Consider the following 12229-nt stretch of genomic DNA (forward strand, 5'->3'; position numbering starts at 1 on the left):
AATAATCCGTACATCCATTGCTGTCATTGAAAAGCTTTTTGCTTCATTACACCACAAATAACTAAAAATAGCCTACTATCATTCTCTTACCAGCCACCTAGAAGCTGCCACTGGTTAAAGGAAAAGTTCTTACCATGTACAGTACTGGTGTTTCAACTGTACACGTTATCTGTTTTTGTAGTACAGAGACAGAAAATAGCCAGCTTATCTTGGTGCTTGGATGACTCTGTACCTGAAAATGGGGGTTGAATCAGCAACAAGTCACCCAACTGAGTGATAACTATTTTACATCTAAAGAGGGTTATTATATACAGTGTGTCTATCACAAAAGGGCTGTGACGTTCTTGAACTTTTATAAGATCATGAAATGGTGAATCCAAATAGAAAATAAACAGTCTTGGTCAAAATCCAAGAAATAAAGACCCATTAAAGGGAATAAGCAACAGCTTTGTTGGCTAACGCACTTACAATAGTTGCTATTAAGGAGTCAACACTTACCTACAGTAGTAATTCTGCATTATTTCCCTATTCTCCAAAAAGGAAATAACTAAAGCAGCATCTCAGACACTACTGTGGATGAATGTTGACTTTGTAAATATCAAGATCTGTACAACTGTCCTACTCCACCCTGAATGTAGCGATGTGACTATGTAGCAGAATTCAAGTACAAGATTCCTTCAACCCACAGTTGATGATTCACTTCAGTTCATGTGACATATGTTCCAACAATCAGCTTTGTATCTGCCACATCCTTGTAGCCATTAAACTCTTTCCATTTCAAAACTCACCAGATGTTCAATTTTCTTCTGTCTAGAAGTGCCTCTCTAGAAGAGGAAGAAAGGCTATTCACATGTGTTCGTATGTATCCCTTTGCCTGATTATGTAAACTTTCTTGATCTCTGAATAGCTGTCACTGTTGCAGTCAGACTGACTTCTAAACTGTTCATCCGTCATTCCCTTTTTCTTTCACGGACAGATGAACAGCAGTCATTTTCAAACTTCCAGATAACATTCTGCCACTTATACAGATCCTTTTCTACAAAAGGATCACAGCATTTTGCAAACATCTAGTTTTATGTCCTCCCTCTATTTTGTGTCAGTCATTAAGTATTTCATTTTACAAATAGAGAAAGCTGAAACAGACAGTACAAGCAATTATTATGCAAGGTCACAGAAGAAGTGGCAGAGCGAAGAAGTGAATTCATGTGTCCTGAATCTCCGTCTCAAGTTCCAAACAAGATCCTTATTTGTTTTAACATACGAAATAGGAAACCATATAGCGAACGACACAATACCCACCCAACTATCTCCTCCTTCCTTCCTTGTCTTCAAAACAATGGGCACAATTCTGTAACCATTTACACTGGTATAAATCAGGAGCTATTCCATCGAACGCAGTAAAGCTACAGTAAAGTAAAAACTGGTAAAATGAATCAGAATCAGGCCCACTATTTGACACCATTTGAATCCTAACACCACATTTTACAAACACTTCTGAATAGATAATCGGTCAAATTCTCAGTTGTTGTAGTGGAGCTATGGCCTTTTATATGGTGAAAGCCTAAACTGAACAGTACCCAAGCACTATCAAGGAGTGTGGTGTGGAACAGCCTCAGGTCCAACAATAATTTCATGAATGCTGTGCAATCACAACATACTGCATTTCTGAAGACGATTAGGAAAGCTGCTCAGTTCAGTAATGTCACCATAAACCTGGACATTTCTGCTTGTCTACAAAGTATTGCTAAATCAAAAGTAATTTAGACAAGTGGTTTTAGATGAGGATTCCCACAGCAAAAAGCTGAAAGCAAGTTGAAGACCAGAGCATTACAGCTACACAGGCCAAATTTGACTGTGAATCCTGGGTATTACAAAGTCCACACTAGTTGAGAGATTTTTATGAAATCTTGCATACATGCAGATCTTTTATCCACTAGGTGATGCATTTTCTTGTGTTGGCGTCTACAAAAATGGGTTAGCCATTTAATGACAAAGTTTAAACAACAACACACAATTAAGTACAACCTGGCCTTTTTCCTAGGATTTCTAAACCCACATATGCATGGGAGTGTCAAACTTGGAAAGGAGGATCAAGTGAGTCCTAAATGTATCTCAAGTCAACTTGACCATTTAACAGGCTTCAGAGTAGCAGGTGTGTTAGTCTGTATTCACAAAAAGAAAAGGAGTACTTGAAGTGAGCTGTAGCTCACAAAAGCTTATGCTCAAATAAATTTGTTAGTCTCTAAGATGCCACAGTAATCTTTTTCTTTCGACCATTTAAGTATCACTGTGTCACAGAGGCTCATTTGTAACTCACTACTCTGGTCAGTAACTCGTCAGGCCTGACACACTCATTATAGGTAGCTAAAAGATGTCATGTCATTGAAAAACTAAACTCACTGATCATTAATATTCTTGCATGACGTATGTACGCGATGGGTATTACGAGTTATGGATATATGGCAGAACTGTGACTAAAATGTGTTTAAACCAGGCATATCAGGGGGAGCTAGTAAACATGTCTGCCCTAGACAAAGGAGTAAGTCTGCTTCTCTGACCAGTCCGGTCATCAGGCAGAGACAATGAAGGTCTATTTACACATTAGGTAAACAAAGCTATTAGATTAGCACATGTGGGAGGAGACAGCTTGGCATCTACATTCAGCAGGAGAGAGAAGCCTGCGGTCTCCATTTTACTTTTCAAAATATACATTGGCCTATAAAGACAGAGGGCTGAACCTCAAAGTGATAAACAATAGAATCAACTGACTTATACAATATTATTGTATTATAAAAGTGCACTGATCCTTTATGAAAGCTTATGACACACTACTGATTAATAATGTGAACTGTATGTACTAACTACATAAGGGATGAATACTTATTAATATTATGCTTTACAGTCTTTTACCCAAAAGGAGAAACTGGTCTCTCAAGAGACAGGAGGGAATGTCACGTCATCTGATGCATGGAGTGGGTTTAGCCCACAAAAACTTATGCCCAAATAAATTTGCTAGTCTCTAAAGTGCCACAAGGACTCTTTGTTGTTTTTGCTGATACAGACTAACACGGCTACTACCCTGAAACCTGTCACGTCATCTGTCTCCAAAGAAATTAAGCAAGTTGTGGTCAAAAGAGTGGAAGCCCAATTTACATATAAATTAGCAGGGGTATGGGAAGACCACAAGGGAAGAAGAGCATGAGGTTATCCTCCCTCTTGAAGCAAGGTCAATGAACTTTGAGAGATATGCTTTTCAAAGGTTTACTGAACTATACCAGGAGGGGCAGAGAACCCCCAAGTTTATCTATCACTAGACCAACATAAGACAACAGAGCTCTTGCAAGCTGAGGAAGATGGGTCCTTTAATGGGGGTAGGAGGAGTTTTAAATCTCTGGAAATGGAATATAGGTAAGAAACCTATACCGATACTTCATTTAGTAAGACAAGGGAAGCCAGCACCTTGAATTTCTGTGGAAGATCCTAACCGAGGGAAAGCTGGGGTGGGAAGAAGGAAGATTGGTGTGAGAGAGAGAGAGAAACCATCTTAAAAAAACCCTGTACCTTGCTGGTTTAAGCTTTAGACTTTTAGATGTGCTTTTTCACTTTTACTTGCTTGTAACCTTCTCTACTTCTATTTCTTGGCATCACTTAACCTATGTCCTAGTGTTAATAAATTTGTTTTATTTTTACTATGCAGTGGAGTGTTTACAAGGAAGGGTGCATCTGACCCAGTTGTAAGTTAGAAAGCTATAATGTGCTTTTGTCTCTTTAAAGGAATAAGCAAACTATTATTTCTCTGAGCTGTCCAGGAGAGGGCTGCACACCGCAGAGCCCATGATTTTGGGAACACTGGGAATTGGGAGTGTGTTGGGGTCACTGCTATTATTAATCAATCTGATAAGACATGAGCGTGTTTGTGATAACTGCTGGCAGACTGTTGGATTCAAAGCGTTGAGTCAGGTGTACAGTATACAGAACATGAAGTGCATGCTGGTTATGTCCCCCCCCCCACAGGCAGGGAGCAGCAGTATTTTGGGGCGCTCATGGTTGTAATACAAACAGTGACACAATCTCTCACTGGTCTGAATTGCACCCCAGAATGTGACAAATCACACAATTAGAGCTTACTTAGACAGCCTTCCCCAACTGCAAGCACTCCTCTGTGATCCTTAGGAGGAAAGTTAAGGTGACCACAATTTACTCCTTTGGAACAACGTCATTTGATCAGCTAACCTTTTTCTAACGTGGCTCTTTTAATGGGTATCACGTCTTTAACACAGCTCTTCTGGATCAGATAAATATTTGTGTATGGCAAAAAGCATGGCCTCAGCTAATTAGTTTTCTGGCTTTCACTGAAACTTTAACCTGTATTGCTATTCTGAAACCTGTATTGTGTGTCACATGTAATTAGAGTGCATGCAAACACAAATACAATTGCTATCACTATGAAGCTGACTGAAAGTGCACCAATATCCTATTCTGGCTCTAATTAAAAATGATTCTATAAATAATGTATGGTGCAAGCAACATAATGTATCTGATGAAAAGATTAGAACATTTAATGAACTGAAGAAAAACGGCTAAAAAGGTAGCAGGACAGCAGCCTTTGGTGGTAAAACTTGAAGAAAAAAATATCATATTTCCTAAAAAAAGAAATTAATCTGATTTTGATGGGTAACCTGGTGTTTAAAAAAACTACATCTCCAAGACTTTAACATCCAGCATGGAATACTACATTAAAGGACTTTTGTGATCCCAGCTAAAGCCTCAACTGATATTAATGTCCCATTTACATTTCTCATACACAGTAACCTGTTCTTTGTTAAAAACAGGTTCAGAAAGTGAACTACTCTGCTACAGATAATGTGCTACAGCTGAAATGACTGGTAAAATAATGCAAAACTCCTTTACATAGTAATCATCAGGTCACAGCATTAGCAGCAGTCTCTCTTCTTCACAAAAAAAAATAATTATTTTTGGACTCAAAATTTCACTCAACTTCAGTGTATATTATAACAAAGCATTCATATTTTTATACGAGATGCTTCATTATGCTCATACAGAAAACAGCTGAAAGTATGTCTCCTCACCACTCACTTGAAAATGTATTATGTGCTTCTCACTTATCTGAATTAGAAGAAATATTCTGAAATGTGTGCATGAACACAACTTATTTATCGAAAGGTTTAAGAGAACATAAGTAAACTTCAAAAGCCAGGAGTCCAGAGCCCTACAGGGATGTGACTCCTAAGTGTGCAGTGGAGCCTGATCCTGACTGGGGGTGCCAGAAGCTAGTATAACAAGCAAAAAATAACAGTAATTCATCTAACTGAGATAGGTTACAGCAACTGCTATTTGAAGTGATGTGATCTGGCTAAAAGCAAAGAAGGAATGTCTTAATTTTGATTCTATATTCAAACTCCTTATGTCAAAGTTCTCCTTGTTGTTAGCTTTCAGCCTTTTCTCATTAACATAATTACAAAATTGTGCATCCTGTTAGCAATAACACAGACAATTACAAGTATTTATTCTTCACACACTCACAGAGCAGAGTTCAGTTCTTAAAGTTTTATTTCCAGTAGAGAAACCCACAATGAATCCAGCTTTTTTCTTTTATTGCACTCTGTAAAGCTTCTTCATATTATCAAGAAGCTAATAAACAGTAATAGTTGATATTCCTTTAAAATTTATAGTGTAATTTTCTTAAAATAAAATTTATATAGAAAAGATACCATTTACAACCCAATTCAATAGTATTCAATTATTATATATTCCCAAACAATATAATGCAGCAGTTTATTTATAGGTTGCACTGAAGGGGAATATCTTCTCTTTAGCAAATATAATATTTCATTGTTAAGGAGCAATTCAAGTCAACTTTGGAGTAACCGTGATATACAGAAACTTCTTACAAGAAGCTCAAAATGCACATATTGTAATGAGGATATATACAACTGTGTCCAGTGCATAGTTTAACAACAGCATGTGAAAAGTCCACTATCTTGAGTTGGCACACCATTATCTAAAAGAAAATAATTTACTCAGCAATTGCAGTGCATTTAGAGAATGCCAGTGAGGCACAGAAAAACAACAACATGTAGTGTCACCAAGTATGTGAGGAATAAATAGCGGGATTTTGCTCTGGAGGTCAGCAGCTTGGAGCAGTAAAGGCTTCGCCCTCGAAGCCATCTTTTGAAAGAAAGGGCTCCTCCTTTCATCTGTAGGAAACAAATAACTTCAAATAAATAATCATCAGAAAAGATGCAAGAGCAGCTCTCATTATACTCTAGATTTGTGAAGTACTGTAATCCTTTCAACTGAGTCTACAGAAGTGGGTGTCTGCGCACATGACATTAAAATAAGGGATTCGTGGGGAAAAGAATGGAGCAGTTACAAAAGGTAAGGGGGGGAGGGGAAAGAGGCTACAGGATGAGTGTAATATTTAATTCCATGCACACAGAGCCAAGATATAGACAAAATTATATGCATACACACAATTTATATAATACATGTAAATATCCAATATACACCCAAAATATACATAAACGGTATCTATTTTATTTAATTGACGTTTGCATGAAAGTACAGGTTACCATCCATAATACAGCATAACACTGAAAGGTAAAGTCAAACATACTGTTTTATTTTCAATATTTTACTGACATTTTGAATGTACACATATGCATCTCTCCAGGGTATGCCCATCACCATGATCTCTGGGCAATATAAAAGATGTATCTTAGATGTTTGATTTTTAGTTCAGAGAGAGATGCTGGCCGATTTCAGGTGTTTGATTCAAAAATATTAGTATCAGTAAATTCATTACATTCCCACAAATCTGTAATATTTCTCTTCTAGTTCATCCCTTGAAAAGACTACCTCCAGATATACATATTTACAACAGCAATCTCTCACCTGGGAATGTTTACACATACAATGGGCAGATCCTCAGCTAGAATAAATTAAGCCAAAGGAGCTATGATGATTTGTACCAGCTCAGGATCTGCCCCAATGTGTTTAGTTGTTCGCAGTTTTACTCTTTTATTATTTATTTCAGCACACATGTAGTTTACTGCTCCATTCTTTTGGGTTATTTATTAAAAATATGATTTAATTAAAATAATTTGAAGAGAAAAGACTTCCCCGTTCTCTCAGCCATTTGCGACTGGAGGTGTACAATGTGAGCACCCATTTTTAGGCAATTTACGATTCAGAATTTCTTCAAGGTTACACATTTCCTTACCTTACGTACAACAATATGTTCGCTAGGATTGATGATCAAAGCCTCTCTTTCCTCATCGGACTCCATCTGAACAGTGTATTCTCTAGGTACAGACCTGTAACTACTCATTTCAAGTCTAGAGAAAAGGAATTGAAAAGGCAAGAGGAAACATTACTGAGTTATCAACTCTTTAGAAATACCATTATCAATTATCTACCTATGGAAACATTCTTTTGTACAGCTCAACTATGCTTACTGCTTTTGGTAAAGAAAACAAAAGAAAACTATTTGTTGTGTCTTTTTCAGCTTCTCTTTTTGATTCTGGATGTTTTACTTATTCATACTAACCCTAACTTTTTTTTCCTCTCTCTAGCTGATTATTTAGTACTTCTCAAATTAGGATGGTGATTTTATTTATTTGGATGTAATTAATATATGGCTATATCTCTCTAAGTGTATGTATAAAATCTGTTATACGTGGAATACTCTGCTAATTCAAGGGGGGAAAACAGTACTGACTAGTGAGTTCAGCTAGGAAATTGGTAGACATTTTTTAATTTAGATCAGCACAAAGACCCTGCAATTTGCGGCAGAAGTTTTCATTGCTGTCAAACTGGTTCTGTGCTTAGCCATGAAAATCCAACATTTTTCATCACTAACATCACTAAAAAAACAGTGGCAAACAACAAATAAAAACTTCAAGCTAAAATTTTTAGACACACTAGACACTCAATATTTTAACATCAGCCACAGTAACTCAGAAGGAAAATTCTTACATTCTTCCAAGAGGAAAAAACCTGCAATTGGTCGTTTAGGCGCTGATGCTACAATTAGATCCATAGGAATGGATCTCTGCGCCCATGTGGAGCTCCCCCGCCTGCTAATTTCAAAGACATTCCCTGTGAACATAAGGATTTGCTGCATGGCTCCAATTGTATGGTCAGCTCATATGGTCTGAAAAGGGAAAAATATTGTGCAAGTATCTCCAACCTTTTACATTGTTCCTCAGTGAGTCTTAAGGCATCTTCTGCAGCTTCTCTCCTACTCCTTTCTTCTGACAGCGTTTCTGTCAGTTGCAACAGGGCCTGTTGCATTGAATCATACTGCTGCTGTGTCTCTGCAAGCCTATGGCAAATGCAAATACTAAATCAATTTAAAGCACAGAAAGGAAGATTAAATTTCCTGATCATCTTTTTATGTAATTTACTTGTCTCTATTACAGCGGTTCAGGTATGCTAACTAGAGATTGCATTTTTCAGTAAAAATATTTCACCAGTCTCGGCTCACCCAAAACTAATCACAAATTCAAGTTGAGTTTGCTGAATAGTTTCAAGCAAACCAAAACACACAAAATGTTTCTGTAATGCTAAAATTATTTTGTTCTGATCAAACTCAAAATTTCTCTTTCTGATTTCACGTATTTTGACAAAAGCAAAGGAGGACTAGAGTCACAAAGTGGCTGGGAAGCGGTTCTTTCATAAGGCAATTCAGTCACTGGGCCAGGGAAAAAGAGTGGGAATGACTGTATAGCACAGTGGTTAGGGCACTCTCTTAAGAAGTGGGAGAGCCAGGTTCATGTCCCTGCTCCAATGACTAATTATTTATAAACAGTGGAACAACTTCTACAGGAGAGACTGAGAAAGACTCATACTAGAATATCCCATAGTCCAGTGGCTAAGCACTCTCCTGCAATATGGGTGAGCCAACTGCAAATCCCTTGTCCACATCAGGCAAAGGGAGGAATCAAACCTGGGTTTTTCTCTTACATCCCAAGAAAGATTCCTAACCACTGGCCTAAAGATTACAAGGGAGGACTCCTCCTCCTACTCATCTCCCTAGCCTTTCTGTGAATCTAGTTCTCCTTAGCTCTTGTCAAAATCCCCAAAATTGAAACAAAATGCTCAGTTTTGACCCGATTAAAAAAAAAATTTCCTTTTTGATTTCCCAGAAATTCAAAAATTTCCTTTTCAGTTTGACCTTTAAAAAAAAACAACAAAAAAAAAACCCAACCCAAAACATTTTGTACATTTTTTGGAATTACCAACTAACTGAAAAAGCCATTATTGCCCAGCTGTAATACTGACTCGGAGTCAAAATCAAGTCACTCATAACATGAGTACAACAGGTCTGGTTTTAAAAATAAAATACCACCAAATATACCTCAATTTTTCTTCACATTTAAGACTGTTAATTCAATTACACTCTTAATAATTCCTATTTCTTATATACGCTTATCAGTAGATCTCAGAGCGCTTATAACTCAAAATGATCTAGACAAACTGGAGAAATGGTCTGAATAAACAGGATAAAATTCAATTAGGACAAATGCAAAGTACTCCACTTAGGAAAGAGCAATCAGTTGCACACATACAAAATGGGAAATGACTGCCTAGGAAGGAGTACTGAGGAAAGGGATCTGGGGGTCACAGTGGACCACAAGCTAAATATGAGTCAACAGTGTAATGCTGTTGCAAAAAAAGCAATCATTCTGGGATGTATTAGTATGAGTATTGTAAGCAAGACACACGAAGAAATTCTTCCACTCTATTCCACGCTGATTAGGCCTCAAGTAGAGTAGTGTGTCCAGTTTTGGGCACTGCATTTCAGGAAAGATGTGGACAAACTGGAGAAAGTCCAGAGAAGAGCAACAAAAATGATTAAACACGTAGAAAACATGACCTATGAGGGAAGATTGAAAAAATTGGGTTTGTTTAGTCTGGAAAAGAGTAGACTGAGAAGGGACATGGTAACAAGCTTTTCAAGTACATAAAGGTTATTACAAGGAGGAGGGAGAAGAATTGTTCTTCTTAACCTGAGGATCAGACAAGAAGCAATGGGCTTAAATTGCAGCAAGAGAGGCTTAGGTTGGACATTAGGAAAAATTTGGTGGTTAAGCACTGGAATAAATTGCCTATAGAGATTGTGGAATCTCCATCATTGAAGGTTTTTAAGAGCAGGTTAGACAAACACCTGTTTGGGATGGTCTAGATAATAATGAGACCTGAGGACTGGACTAGATGACCTCTCCAGGTCTCTCTAGTCCTACGATTCACAATCTTTTTAATGTATTTATCCTAAACATCCCTGTGACATATGGAATCATCATTATTCCCATTTTTCAGATGGAGAACAAGGCACAGAGGTGGCAAGGTCACACAGGAAGTCTGTAGCGGAGAAGCAAATTGAATCTGGGTCTCCCATATCCTAGGTCAGCACCCTAACCACTGGATCATCCTTCCTCTCTGATAAATTCACTGTAAACATTCCCTTTCTTAAACATCAATTTTACCTTCCAAAAACAGCCTTGCACAGAAACAGGAATGTGAAGCAGTAGAGCAGAAGTAGCATTGGCATAAACGAGAAAAAAAACCCCATCATAAATTGATGTCATCAATCCTGACCTTTTTCTGAGTTCATTTAGTTCCATATTGTCTATTTCAACAATAACCGCAGCTCTCTCTTGCGGAGCTCCTGGGGGAACTTCTGCTCTAGTTTCACCCTAGAAAATATAAAATATTAAAATAATACTTTTAAAAAATAAGAATCTGATGGCCGTGTTTCCAGTTACAAAATCTGTTCTGCCAGTTGAAAAAAATTAGTTCCACAACTTAGTAGTGTTTGTATCTGATATTCTGCCATTTAATCCTCAAATTCTGGGGTTACAACTTCCCAAATGTACACACAAACCGAGTCTTTTCTTTGCTGCCAGGAGGACATTTCCTATGCAAGCCTCAAAGATTCCATGACTTCCATTTGCACATTTATTGTTTGGCCTCCGGGGATTTCTGCGTGTGAATAAATAAATGGAGTGAGTGAGCAGGCTGAACACTTCTCAAAAATGAGAGAGAAAGTCTTAAAACAACCCCCAAAGAAAGGCTTCAGTGAGCAGGGGATTAGCAGCACACTGCAGACACACAAAAAGACAGACATGGTGGGTTTACACTAAGGGATCTCTACCAATAAACCAGCAAGGTAGTGCAGGATGACTAGCTCAAAAATAAATAAATAAATAAATAAATAAACAAACAAACAAACAAACAAATGAATAAATAAATAAATAAATAAATAAATAGAGAGAGATGGTGGTAAGGCACCCTTCAAAGCTTTAAGGCAATGTTTGTTAAGAACAAGAAAGCAGGAGAACTGAAACATCGTAAGTGTGAAAGAGGCCTAAGGGTACAGCTGGCAAAGTGTTCACTGTTCTATAACAGCAACTCCTACCAGGTCTGACAATCTCACTACACCTAGCACACTGCTTTCATAGCAGTTGTCTATAAAGAATATCATTTGAGATCTTAAATAAAGCCAGGATCACAATGGTCATTAATATCAGTGTGAGATTCATGTACAAATACATGTAAGAAGTTATATGTGCACGTGGACATCTACAGACACACACAAGAGAAAATATGCTTCTAAATCACACACACACACAAAATATGCGTTTTCCACCAAATGCATCTGATGAAGTGAACTGTAGCTCATGAAAGCTTATGCTCTAATAAATTTGTTAGTCTCTAAGGTGCCACAAGTACTCCTTTTCTTTTTGCGAATACAGACTAACACGGCTGCTACTCTGAAACACACAAAATAGGTTTGTAAAAATGTGTGAATCAAGGAAAAGTTTACAAAACAGGTTTCTTCCAGACAAAACATGTATATTCACCTGCCTGCCTCAGTTCACAAGTAAATTAAGCATTGTAGGTCAATACAAAGGAAGCCCCATTTGCATAGAATGTCAACATGACGACATGAAACCAACATGAAGTCAGCAAACTAGAGAATGAACCACAGGGGATCGTCCTTACCATGGGGGACAAAAGCAATGGACTTTGGGGGATATAAGGAGAAGGACAAAGGATACCATTTGCTTCTTCACTGAGAAAACAAAAAGAACAGAGCTTTTTTGCGTTCATGAAAGAAGGGTCCCAGCCACATTGGTTGGAAACACTGGGAGACTGCTTTAGGTGAGAACAGACTTCTTTAGACAGACAGTTAACCTGTTAA

General features: G+C 37.6%; 1 protein-coding gene across 12 annotated transcripts in view; it reads right to left on the minus strand.

Annotated features, from left to right (window-relative positions):
* Window positions 1-5553: 5553 nt before the first annotated feature.
* Window positions 5554-12229, minus strand: part of LOC119856943 (golgin subfamily B member 1-like) — a 69120-nt gene continuing 62444 nt past the window's right edge. For all 12 annotated transcript variants that reach the window (XM_043517575.1, XM_043517576.1, XM_043517572.1 and 9 more), the window contains 4 exons: window positions 10624-10721; window positions 8213-8347; window positions 7244-7358; window positions 5554-6218 (listed from right to left, as the gene is read on the minus strand). In XM_043517575.1, coding sequence (XP_043373510.1) covers window positions 6060-6218; window positions 7244-7358; window positions 8213-8347; window positions 10624-10721 — 507 coding nt within the window. In that variant the 3' untranslated portion in view covers window positions 5554-6059. The remainder of the gene's footprint in view (window positions 6219-7243; window positions 7359-8212; window positions 8348-10623; window positions 10722-12229) is intronic.

The sequence above is a fragment of the Dermochelys coriacea genome, chromosome 6 (genome assembly GCF_009764565.3).
Source record: "Dermochelys coriacea isolate rDerCor1 chromosome 6, rDerCor1.pri.v4, whole genome shotgun sequence".
Lineage (NCBI taxonomy): Eukaryota > Metazoa > Chordata > Testudines > Dermochelyidae > Dermochelys > Dermochelys coriacea.